General features: G+C 40.6%; 1 protein-coding gene across 1 annotated transcript in view; it reads left to right on the plus strand.

Annotated features, from left to right (window-relative positions):
• grik3 (glutamate ionotropic receptor kainate type subunit 3) overlaps positions 1-13,853 on the plus strand; it is a 211,166-nt gene that overhangs the window by 117,802 nt on the left and 79,511 nt on the right. Inside the window, exon 2 of the mRNA XM_008119888.2 lies at positions 10,316-10,492. Coding sequence (XP_008118095.1) covers positions 10,316-10,492 — 177 coding nt within the window. The remainder of the gene's footprint in view (positions 1-10,315; positions 10,493-13,853) is intronic.

Raw genomic sequence — 13,853 nt, forward strand, 5'->3', positions numbered from 1 at the left:
TTTTCTGTATGGTTTGGGTGCAAAAAATGGCCTGGAATTAAAAAATAATAATGTGGATTTCATGGGCTAAAAAATGCCCTCCCTGGTTCCACATACATTAGGGTCCAGGGGCCGCATGATACCCAAAAGTGATGTTTTCTCCAATGCACCCCATTGCAAGACTGTTGTGCTGGATTTGCTGATGATAACTCCCCGGATTCCTTTGGAGGAAAAGGACGGCAGAGAATGCAAATCAATAAAAAATAATTGAGTGCCTGGAGAACTGCAAAAGATCTGGCAGCGCTGAGCCGCAGCAACTGACAAGCTCTCCTGACACCGAAGAGGGAAGTTTGCTTTCAGCTAATGAATCGCCAGATCCATCTGTTCCTGGCTGCGTTTGCGGCTTTTTTTCATGGGGCCATTAATTATTCTGAGCTGCTTGTTAATCAGAGAGTGGGCCTGGTTTGGGGTCCGGCTCCACTTTTCCAAAAAGGAAAAAAGAAAAAGGGGGATGGATGGTGGGGTAAGGCTTGTGCTCCTGCATCTCCAAAAAAGAGCATGGCAGTTTCCACTTTGGAGGGGCCTTCGGTGGAGAATTGAGGACACTCCTTGCAGACGAGGAGCCAAGGAAAGCCATTGCGGCTGAGACGCTGTGACACTCTGCGCCGCGCTCCTGCCTTCAGGGAGAGCAGATAATGGCATTAACAACTTCTGAACAGCAAAAAGCAGGCGGCTGCGGATCGGCACACGCCGCCAGGCCCTGGAGTCCGCTTCCCTTCCCTTCCCTTGCAAAGATGTTTCTGCCTGTCAGAACTTGGAGGAAGATCGGAGGAGAGTGGGCAGAAGAAGGGGGAAAAGGGAATATTAACAAGGAAATAGAAGGGGGTCGGGCAGGGAGAATGTGGTGGAAAGCATTGAGGGAGAGCTCCCATAGAATCATAGAATCATAGAATAGTAGAGTTGGAAGAGACCTTATGGGCCATCCAGTCCAACCCCCTGCTAAGAAGCAAGAAATCGCATTCAAAGCACCCCCGACAGATGGCCATCCAGCCTCTGCTTAAAAGCCTCCAAAGAAGGAGCCTCCACCACAATCCTGGGGAGAGAGTTCCACTGCCGAACAGCTCTCACAGTGAGGAAGTTCTTCCTGATGTTCAGGTGGAATCTCCTTTCCTGTAGTTTGAAGCCATTGTTCCGTGTCCTAGTCTGCAGGGCAGCAGAAAACAAGCTTGCTCCCTCCTCCCTAGGACTTCCCCTCAAGTATTTGTACATGGCTATCATGTCTCCTCTCAGCCTTCTCTTCTGCAGGCTAAACATGCCCAGCTCTTTAAGCTGCTCCTCATAGGGCTTGTTCTCCAGACCTTTGATCATTTTAGTTGCCCTCCTCTGGACACGTTCCAGCTTGTCAACATCTCCCTTCAACTGTGGTGCCCAGAATTGGACACAGTATTCCAGGTGTGGTCTGACCAAGGCAGAATAGAGGGGGAGCAGGACTTCCCTGGATCTAGACACTATACTCCTATTGATGCAGGCCAAAATCCCATTGGCTTTCTTAGCAGCCGCATCACATTGCTGGCTGATGTTTAACTTGTTGTCCATGAGGACTCCAAGATCTTTTTCACATGTACTGCTGTCTAGCCAGGCATCGTCCCCCATTCTGTATCTTTGCATTCCATTTTTTCTGCCGAAGTGAAGTATCTTGCATTTGTCCCTGTTGAACTTCATTTTGTTAGTTTCGGCCCATCTCTCTAGTCTGTCAAGATCGTTTTGAATTCTACTCCTGTCTTCTGGAGTGTTGGCTATCCCTCCCAGTTTGGTGTCATCTGCAAACTTGATGATTGTGCCTTCTAACCCTTCGTCTAAGTCATTAATAAAGATGTTGAACAGAACCGGGCCCAGGACGGAACCCTGTGGCACTCCACTTGTGACTTCTTTCCAAGATGAAGACGACGCATTGGTGAGCACCCTTTGGGTTTGTTTTTCTCACCCCCAAGGGGACTCAAAGTGGTGTACAGCATTATATACGGCAAAGATTATGATCTGTTTTTCAGCCAAAGCAAAAAGTACTATGTGTTATACAATTATTGAAATCGCCAGAAAAAATGAAGCAATTCTACAAAGGAGATCCTACTCCTATGTTTCAGCAAGGGTTTCCGAATTTTTTCTCTGGGATCACTACACGGGATATATTAGCATGTGATGCACAATGGCTTTCATAATGGCTTTCACAATGGCTACAGGTGATGTTGAGACATCTCAACTTTGGAAAGTAGTCTCCTCTGGCAGCCCCTCTACTCACATTACACCACTCAGAATACCTTTGGCTCAAAATCAATGCTTCATCGCCATAATCATATCATTAAAGAAATTATGGCAATTTTATCTTGACACTACAGGCTGCTATAGTCTTAAACTATTTTAAGTATTGTTGGTTTTTATGGAGCTCATGTGTTTGTGTAGTCAATTATCCTTATTTAATTATTAATTTTATTTTCCTGTTTAGTAATCAATGAGTTATAATGTTATCTTGCACTGGTTTTTGACATGTGTTTGTTTATCACTAAGGCATTGAATGTTTGCCTCTTTGTCTGGAAATGTGTCCAACAGGAGCCTTAAAAATGGCCCATGAATCAATCGATTGATCAATCAATCAAATCAAGTGGTCAGTCAATGACAATGTGGAAAGAAAAATAAACGGGGGGAACTTGGTATAAAGCAATGAGGGAGGACTCAAGTAATGTAGGAGGAAAGGGAAATGCATCCATCAGGTGGTTTAATAAATGTTCATCAATCATTCAGTCAATGACAACCTGCAAAGAAAATTAAAAGAGGGCTGGACACAAAGAGACCCACATAAATCAAGGCGGAAAAATTCAAGTTCTGTTGAAGAAAAAGGAAAGGTGTTGTCAAAGGTTTCCATGGCCAGGATCACAGAGTTGTTGTATGTTTTCCGGGCTGTATGGCCATGTTCCAGAAGAATTCTCTCCTGACGTTTCACCCACATCTATGGCAGGCATCCTCAGAGGTACCTCACAACCTCTGAGGATGCCTACTGTAGCTTCGGAGAGGAATCCTTTGTTTGGAGATGTTAGCTGGCCCTCAGTATATCATGTCTGGAATTCCCTGATTGCTCACTGCTGTTCTTTAGTTAACTGTCCTGATTTCAAAGATTTTTTAAATACTGGGAGCCTCATTTTGTTCATTCCAGGCAGGCAAGAACCATCCAGGCTTTGAAGCTACAAGGCTATTATTATTATTATTATTATTATTATTATTATTATTATTATTATTATTATTATTTACAGTATTTATATTCCGCCCTTCTCACCCCGAAGGGGACTCAGGGTGGATTACAATGAACACATATATGGCAAACATTCAATGCCAACAGACAAACAACATATATAGACAGACACAGAGGCATTTAACATTTTTTTTCCAGCTTCATGATTCTGACCACAGGTGGAGCTGTTGCTTCACTGTCCACTAGTGGCTGTACTTCCTCATTCCTTTCCTCGTGTTTTGCTGGCAGTTTTATGATGTTGTAAATTAGTTAAATTAGCCTCCCGCATAAAGCATACCTAAATTTCCCTAATTGACAGATGCAACTGTCTTTCGGGGCTGCATAGGTCAACAGCAAGCCAGGCTATTTAATGGTCGGGGGCTTAACCCGACCCGGGCTTCGAACTCATGACCTTTCGGTCAGTAGTGATTTATTGCAGCTGGTTACTAGCCAGCTGCGCCACAGCCCGGCCCTAAGATCTTTTCAATTTGCTCACCGCCTCACAATTCCAACATTCACACTTGCCTAAAGCAGACAACAGTTCTTTCTTCCACCCTGGTCATTCCACAGATATATAAACCCCACTTGCTTTCGTTACAACACATTGCACAACCTCTGAGAATGCCTGCCATACACGCAGGCGAAACATCAGGAGAGAATACATTTGGAACATGACCAGGCAGACCACAGAACTCAGAGCAACCCAATACAAAGAGAAACAAAAATAATAAAATAAATACAAAAAACAAATTTAAAAACACCAAAATAAAATAATATAATTTAAAAAAATAATATAATAAAATAATAAAATATAATACATACAAATAATAAAACAAAATAATAAAAACACAAATAATAATAAAAGAGTAAAAATAAAATAAATACAAATAATACAATAAAAATAATAAAAACACTAAAAAAATTAAAACACTAAAAAATTAATACAATAAAATACTATAATAACAGAAAATAACTAAAAATAATACAAGAAAATAATAAAATATAATAAAAAGATAAGTTACAGTAAAATTAATTAAAAATACAAATAATGTCAAATAAAAACCCCACAACAATTTTTAACCAATACCACCACCACTTTGCCACAGCAATGCGTGGCCGGGCACAGCTAGTCTATATATATAAAAGGGTAATGAAATTTTGGCCTAGGACAAAACAACAAAACTACACATCTCAGAAACACTAAACTTGGCAGCACAGCCCCTCATCCATGCCTCTACGTTCATACAACAAAAAGCTCCAGCTACTCCAGAAAACGGCCAGGCTTTGAGGCTGCAAGACTATTCACTGCTATTCCACCTGGCCAACAAGGATTCCCATAAGCCACAGCAATGCGTGGCCGGGTACAGCTAGTACACTATAAATCAGATTAAAAATTATTAGCTTATTCCTTAGAAAACCTTCCGAAGTTAATTTCACATGTTGCTAGGAATTTGAAGTGTTACCTAAATCCCTTAAAGGCATCAGATCCCATCTGATCTGGGAAGCTAAATAGGGGCTGCTCTGGTTTGTCCTTGGATGGGAGACTGCCAAGAAATCCCAGGTGCTGGAGGCTCTATGTCAGAGGAATGAAACAGCTAAACTAACTCTTCTTGCCTGAGGAATCCCTACAAAATCCACGGTTTTGCCACACGTCAACGGGTGACTTGAAGGCACGTCCCTCAATTGGGAACATTTGGGCCGCAGTGCTAATCCAATTCAATCACACTTAAAAGTGAACAATTGCCCAGAAAGGCCAACGTAATCACATTTGGTTTCGGAAGGGCAAGAGAAATCTCATAATAATGATAATAGTTAGCTAATGAGATAAAGACAAGTCAGAAGGTATGCTTGAGATGGCCAGATTACGCTGAGGATCTTGAAGGTTACTGAATGTCAGAGTCAAAGAAGGGCATCGGAAAGGACCAAAATAACCCTTGAAGGAGGTGAGCAAAGTCAAGGGAGTTAAAGGCTCTCTTTTAGAAAGAAATTACAGGAAGAGCAAAAGAAACGCCAATTGAAAATGAGTCAAGGCAGAACAACCGAAAAGAGTGTCAGTAAATGGACCAAATATGAAAGAATGGGGTGCATCTACACCAGGGGTCCCCAAACTAAGGCCCGGGGGCCGGATGCGGCCCTCCAAGGTCTTTTACCTGGCCCCTGCCCTCATTTATAATATAAGATTTTTATATCAGTTTTAATAATATAATATATTGTATATACATATGATATTGATAATAATATTATCATTGTATACAATATAAATAATAATACCATATAATAATATTAATTATATGTTATATATTACATATACAGTAGAGTCTCACTTATCCAACATTCTGGATTATCCAACACATTTTTGTAGTCAATGTTTTCAATACATCGTGATATTTTGTTGCTAAATTCGTAAATGCAGTAATTACCTCATAGCATTAATGTGTAATGAACTACTTTTTCTGTCAAATTTGTTGTATAACATGATGTTTTGGTGCTTAATTTGTAAAAGCATAACCTATTTTGATGTTTAATAGGCTTTTTCTTAATCTCTCCTTATTATCCAACATATTCGCTGATCCAATGTTCTGCCGGCCAGTTTATGTTGGAAAAGTGAGATTCTACTGTAATATTACAGTATAGTGGTATAGTTCAATATAGTAATATATAATGCTAATATTGTGCTATGCTAATAATATAATCTATTGTATGTACATACAGCTGCTCTGAGTTCCCTTCAGGGTGAGAAGGGTGGGATATAAATGTAGTAAATAAATGTAGTAAATGAATAAATAAATAATTTTGGACTTAGGCTCGCCCAAAGTCTGAATTGACTTGAAGACTCACAACAACAACAATCCTAATTAACTTGACTATCTCATTGGCCAGAAGCAGGTCCACACTTCCTATTGAAATCCTGATAGGTTTATGTTGGTTAAAATTATTTTCATTTTTAAATATTATATTTATCTTTCATTGTTATTGGTGTTGTTTTGCACTACAAATAAGATATGTGCAGTGTGCATAGGAATTTTTTCATTTTTTTTCCAAATGATAATTTGGCCCCTCAACAGTCTGAAGGATGGTGGACCGGCCCTATGCTTTAAAAGTTTGAGGACCCCTGATCTACACTGTAGAATGAATGCAGCTTGATGTTACTTTAAATGCCATGGTTCAATACTATGGGATCCTGGGAGTTGTAGTTTTACAAAGTGTTGAGCTTTCTCTGCCAAAGAGAGCTGGCCAAACTACAGCTCCCAAGATTTCATAGCATTGAGCCAACGAGAAGGAATGGAGGGAGGGAAGCTCTGCGTCAACGGGAGCTGATGAGATATGAAGTTCTTGAGCTTATTAGCAAATTAAAAGCGAAGAAGTGAACAAGTTCAGATGGCACCTCTCCAAGGGTTCTTAACTCAAATGCGTAATTGCTAATCTCCCAACACAAATAGGCAACCGATCGCAACCGCCGGCCTCCTTGTCAGCAGACGGGAGGAGAAATCTTATATACATAGAACGCAGGTCGTTGGGTTTTAACAAGAAGGAGCCTGAAAAAGGAAGAAGCCATTTGCAACAAGAAGCATTTATGAGACAAAGAGAAGGCTGGGCTTGTTAAATAGATAGAAGGAGGAGAAAGAGGGCTCAATGTTTGGATATAGGAGTATAATAATAATTGCGGCTTGGTTACTTCTTTCTTGGCTCTCCGGTGTCTGCATTAAAACCTATTCCTAGGAAGAATGTCAAATCCTATTTTAGAGTGCATCTGCACTGTAGAATGAATATAATTTGACTCCACTTTAATTGCCATGGCTCAGTGCTATGGAATCCTGTAAGTTACAGTTTGGTGAGATATTAGGCGCATCTAATATGCACTTTTAGTTGTATCCTTAAAACTGATTTGCACCAGTCTGTCCATCCACACCCTGTAACCGACAATTATTTCAGGTCACTGGTTGGTTTGCTGGTTGTTTTATATTTTGTCATAATACTCCTGTTTTATTTTGTTTTATGTTATTGTCTATGTACTTGCTATGTACTATGTATGTGCTTAGTATGTTATATTTTAACAATGTCTTTTGGGCTCGTCCCCTTGTGAGCCGCCCCGAGTCCCTTCGGGGAGATGGAGGTGGCGTATACAAATAAAGTTATTATTATTATTATTATTATTATTATTATTATTATTATTATTATTATTATTATTATAATATTGTATGACACAGCAAACAAGATAGATATACTGGATTTCGTATCACAAAATCACAAGTCGAACACTTCCCAAGTGTCTAGGACTGTGTGATGTATTTTTGGATGATGCGTGCAGATCCCAGTAGGGTGGCCTTTTGCAGTTGGCAGATCGTAATTCTGTTAATGTCTATTGTTTCCAAATACCGGCTGAGATCTTTTGGCATGGCACCCAGTGTGCCCATCACCACCGGGACCACCTGCACTGGTTTCGGCCAGAGTCTTTGAAGTTCAATCTTGAGATCCTGATGAGTCCACAGCAGACACTCTGCTGGCTGTTGTATTAGATCACATGTCGGACACTTCCCAAGTGTCTAGGACTGTGTGATGTATTGGCAAATAATGCATGCAGATCCCAGTAAGGTGGCCTTCTGCAGCTGGCAGATGGTAATTTTGTCAGTGTCAATTGTATTTAAGTGCAGGCCAAGGTCTTTAGGCACTGCACCCAGTGTGCCGATCACCACTGGGACCACCCTGACTGGCTTGTGCCAGAGTCTTTGCAGTTCAATCCTTAAATCCTCATATTGTGCCAGCTTTTCCAGTTGTTTCTCCTCAATCCTGCCGTCGCCTGGGATTGCGACATCGACAAGCCATACTTTATCTTTTAACATTATTATTATTATTATTATTATTATTATTACTACTACTACTACTACTGTTATGTATACCATAGAATTAATGCAGTTTGATACCACTTTAACTGTCATGGCTCAATGCTATGAACTCATGCCAAGTTTAGTGAGACAGCAACACTGTCTAGCAGAGAAGGCTAAAAACCTTGTCAAACCACAACTCCTAATGTTTCAACCAAGGCAGTTGGAGTGGTGTCAAAGTAGCATTAATTCACCAGTGTGGATGCACCTTAAGCCTTCAAGATGTCATTGTTGCCAAAAGCTTTCAACACTTTTATTCCAGTTTTTTCCCCTTCCATCTCAAACAGTTCAAGGTGTCAATTGGAGACATAGGCCCCTTCCACATGCCCTGTATTCCAGGATCTGATCCCAGATTACACTATGTAACACAACTTTTGTTGTTGTGTGGGTTGTAAATGTCATTTCCTAATTGGTTCTATCATAAAAACATGGGAAACATTTATTAAACTGCAAAAACTTTGTCTATGCGGGAGGGACATCCTGAGATAGCACATTTGGTGACAGTTTTTCAATAGGGTCTCAACCCATTCAACCTAGTTTGTGACAGCCACAAAAATGAAGTTTCTGGATTAGAACAACTACTTTCAAAGTAAGGACTGCACAATTAAACAGGAAATAACCCTTTCAAACCAGGAACAGAAAAAAATTCAAATTTTGTTACATATTGTTATCTGTTTATCCCATTTTATCTGGCAGTACAATCTAATTCAAAGCATATAATCTGGGATATAGATGCAGCCATGACCATTTCAGATATAACAATCTTGTATGTGAAAACAGGCAATACAGTAGAGTCTCACTTATCCAACATTCGCTTATCCAACGTTCTGCATTATCCAACGCAGTTTGCCTTCCGCCCCAATCCACAGCTGTTTCTCTAGGCAGCAAGGATTGAACTTTTTATGGATTTAATTTCCAACGAAGTTTTTACTGTAAATTCATTTTATGACATTCTTTCTTTATTTGTAGTCAATTTGTTAGTAGCCAATGTTTTTTTTAGACAATGTTTTCAATATATTGCAATGTTTTAGTGCTAAATTCATAAATACAGTAACGTTACCATCTTTTGGACTGCTTTTTCTGTCGATTTGTTGCAAAACATGGTTTTTGGTGCTTAATTTGTAAAACCATGACGTAATTTGACATTTAATAGGCTTTTCCTTTTTTATTTTTTAAAATCATTTTTATTAAAGAATGTTTTTAAAAAGATTTACATCTTCTAGTTTGCTAAAGGAAGGTATGGGGAGGGAAGGGTTTAGGTTAGTCGGGGAGGGTTAATAGGGGATGAATGAGTGATTCTGAGAGTCCTAAGGAATTGGATACATATTATTGGGTTGGTGAAATTGGACTAAAAAGAATTGAGAGATAGATTTGTAAGAGGGTAGGTTTTGGGGGAATCAGAGGGACATTTAATAGGCTTTTCCTTAATCCCTCCTATTGTTGTTGTTGTTGTTGTTGTTGTTGTTGTTGTGGTTGTTGTTGATAATGATGATGATGATGATGATCCTCAAGTTGAGCTTGATGTAGGGAGACTTCCTAAATGAAAGACCTTCAAGAGACCCCAGGATCCTGCCCAGCCGCACTCAGGTCTTGCAGATGAAGGGCAACATCCATCATTTCTTTGGTAGGGTCTCTCTACTTGCAATGCGATGCAATGGAGCCCCCGGTGGCGTAGTGGATTAAAGCCTTGCAACTTGAAGGTTGGGTTGCTGACCTGAAGGCTGCTAGGTTCGAGTCCCACCCGGGGAGAGTGCGGATGAGCTCCCTCTATCAGCTCCAGCTCCATGCGGGGACATGAGAGAAGCCTCCCACAAGGATGGCAAAACATCAAAAGATCCGGGCGTCCCCTGGGCAACGTCCTTGCAGACGGCCAATTCTCTCACTCCAGAAGCAACTCAGGTTGCTCCTGACACGAGAAAAAAATCCAACATTTTCACTTATCCACTGTTCTGCCGGCCCATTTATGTTGGATAAGTGAGACTCTACTGTAAATGCAACCAGTTGCATTTCCCCAATGGGCACCTATCCCTTGTGCAATCTGGATGCTTATACTCCTCCCATACCTTTTTTCCTGATGATACTAGACTTGGCACTTGGTGCCCAGGAGTTGCACATTGGCTTGGAAAACCTTGTCCCATTGAGCACTGACCGTCGGCTCTTTTCTGTCTTGCAGGAGGCATCTTTGAATATGCGGATGGACCCAATGCCCAGGTCATGAATGCGGAGGAGCAAGCCTTCCGCTTCTCCGCCAACATCATCAACAGGAACAGGACCCTGCTCCCCAACACCACCCTCACCTACGACATCCAGAGGATACACTTCCATGACAGCTTCGAAGCCACCAAGAAAGGTGAGCCGGGAGGAGAAGCGTGGCTCATACAGCAGTAATTGCACAAGCATAAAGCCATACATTAAGGGCTGGCATTGAATAACACTCTGTTGCCAATGGCTGCTTCCTTCGCTTTGCAGCAAAATGGGATTGCCTAGATCAGGACCTGGCAATGGCATGCAGAGCAGGGGCCAGTTTTGGAAAGGCTTTGCTCTCCAAAGCAAGCACAAAGGCCTCCTCTGCAGTCCCTCTCAAAAGGGCAGCATTATATCACAGCACCATTTTGAGAGGAGAATGAAGGTATTTGGGGGCTAGTGAACAATTTTGGAGTACTTATGGGAGTATTTGGAGCCCCCGGTGATGCAGTGTATTAAAGCACTGAGCTGCTGAACTTGTGGACCGAAAGGTTGCAGGTTCGAATCCGGGGAGCGGAGTGAGTGCACACTGTTAGCTTCAGCTTCTGCCAACGTAGCAGTTTGAAAAGATACAAATGTAAGAGAAGAACTTTTTTCAGTTGGAGGCCAGTGTGAATGTTGTAGTTAATCACCTAAATTAGCACTGAATAGCATCATCTCCTGGCTTCTTCCTGCCTGGGGTATCCTTTGTTCAGAGTCGTTAGCTGCCCCTGGTTGATTCATGTCTGGAACTCCTCTGTTTTCAGAGTGTTGCTTCTTATTTAATAATAAATAATAATAAAACTTTATTTATTCCCCGCCACCATCTCCCTGGAGCCCCTTTTGCGAAGTGCGTTAAAGCACTGAGCTGCTGAACTTGTGGACCGAAAGGTCCCAGGTTCAAATCCCGGGAACGGAGTGAGCGCCCGCTGTTGCTCCAGCTTCTGCCAACATAGCAGTTCGAAAACATGCCAATGTGAGTAGATCAATAGGTACCACCTCGGCGGGAAGGTAACGGCGCTTCATGGAGTCATGCCGGCCACATGACCTTTTAGGTGTCTGTGGACAACGCCGGCTCTTCGGCTTAGAAATGGAGATGAGCATCAACCCACAGAGTCGGGCATGACTAGACATTAAGTCAGGGGGAAACCTTTACCTATGGGAGTATTTATAATTGTTTTCACATACCGTATATACTTGAGTATAAGCCAACCCCAATATAAGCCTAGGCACCTAATTTTACCACAAAAAAAACCCTGGGAAAACATTGACTCCAGTATAAGTCGAGGTTGGTAAATTTCAGAAATAAAAATAGATACCAGTAAAATTACATTAATTGAGGCATTGGTAGGTTAAATGTTTTTGAATATTTACATCAAGCTCATATTTATGATAAGACTGTCCAACTCTGATCAAATTATTATTCTCATCTTCAATGTAAATGTGCTTATGTATCCTTTTAATAACAATAGAGTAAAATAATACATGTAATAATGATAGTAAAGGTAAAGGTAAAGGTTTTCCCCTGACGTTAAGTCCAGTCATGTCTGACTCTGGGGGTTGGTGCTCATCTCCATTTTTAAGCCGAAGAGCCGGCATTGTCCGTAGACACCTCCAAGGTCATGTGGCCGGCATGACTGCATGGAGCGCCGTTACCTTCCCGCCGGAGCGGTACCTATTGATCTATTAATATTATTATTTACAGTATTTATATTCCGCCCTTCTCACCCCGAAGAGTCAGACATGACTGGACTTAACGTCAGGGGAAAACCTTTACCTTCGAAAACATGCCTACTCACATTGGCATGTTTTCGAACTGCTAGGTTGGCAGGAGGTAATAATGATAATAATAATAATAATAATATATACAGGAAAATAATACATGTAATAATAAATAGAGTAAAATAATACATGCAATAATAATAATAAGATCAGAGTGAAATAATAAATGTATTAATAATAATAATAATAAAAATAGAGTAAAATAAATGTAACAGTAGCAACAATAATAGAGAAAAATAATAAATGTAATAATACCAATAATAATAGAGAAAAATAATAAATGCAATAATAATAATAAGATCAGAGTGAAATAATAAATGTATTATTATTAATAATAAAAATAGAGTAAAATATATAGTAGCAACAATAATAGAGAAAAATAATAAATGTAATAATACCAATAATAGTAGAGAAAAATAATAAATGTACCATATATTCTTGAGTATAAGCTGACCCAAATATAAGCCAACCAGGACCCTCACCCGAGTATAAGCCGAAGGGGGCTTTTTCAGTCTTAAAAAAAGGGCTGAAAAACTAGGCTTATACTCGAGTATATACAGTATTTGCAGACAAAAGTCTTTAAATCTTGGGACAATTTTGGGGTCACCTAGTAGACACAATGCAGGATCCCCTTGAGTCTCATTGGCTGCCTCTGACTTTCTGTTATTAATGAATTGGGCTGAATCCAAAGCCAAAAAAGGCAGACTGACCATAGGGAAGAGAGGGCCTGTCTTTGCCCTTTTGCCCCATATTGGCCTTCCCTCCCGCCCGCAAATCCTTCCCAAATTAGCCCAGTTCTTCCTAGCTAAGTTTTCAAAGCCTCTTCTCGAATTCCATTTGGAGAGGATGCTAATGGATTGTGACAAGTAAATAAGGTCAGGTTTAAATCGCACACACATTTGGCGCAGACAGAGCCTCTCTCTTGTGTTTAATTAATGTTCTGCTACTCAAGGCTTGGGAATCACTCAGAGAAGGCTGATGGAAACTGACCCCCTTCCCAAGAAATGCAGCCCTCTCCCAGATAATATGCAGCCAAGCATGTATGTGTGTGTGTATATATGTGTGTGCATGCATACTCACACACACACAAACAAAGAGACATCTGAGCAGATGGGGAAAGAGTTTGCAATCACTTAAAGGAATTGTCCATATGGCTCCCTGGGACAGTTGTAGAGAGTCACAGGGGGATGTTTTTAAAGGAACTCAGGAAGAAAGGATGAGTCATACACTGTGGAATTAATGCGGTTTGACCCCACTTTAACAGCCATGGCTCAGTATGATGTAATCCTGGGAGTTGTAGTTTGCTGAGGCCATGGCAGAGAAGGTGAAAGGCCTTTCAAAACTATGACTCCAAGAATTTTGTAATGCTTAGCCACAACAATTAAAGTGGTGTCCAACTGCATTAACACAATGAAATAAAGCTATATATATAAAAGAGTGATGGCATCACGGCGACCCACAAAACAACAAAACTACAGGCCCCCCAACCTCGAAATTTGATGACACAACCCATCATCCATGGCTCTAGGTTGATACAACAAAAAGAAAAGAACAATAAAGTCCTAATTAGAGAGAGAGGAATAATTGCTTTTATCCAATTACTGCCAGTTAGAAGGCTAAGCTCCTCCAACTTGGTCTCCTAGCAACCCAATAAAAAATAATTAAAAACACTAAAAAATAATTTAAAACACTAAAAAATCAGTACA

The sequence above is a fragment of the Anolis carolinensis genome, unplaced genomic scaffold, assembly GCF_035594765.1.
Source record: "Anolis carolinensis isolate JA03-04 unplaced genomic scaffold, rAnoCar3.1.pri scaffold_10, whole genome shotgun sequence".
Taxonomy (NCBI): Eukaryota; Metazoa; Chordata; class Lepidosauria; order Squamata; family Dactyloidae; genus Anolis; species Anolis carolinensis.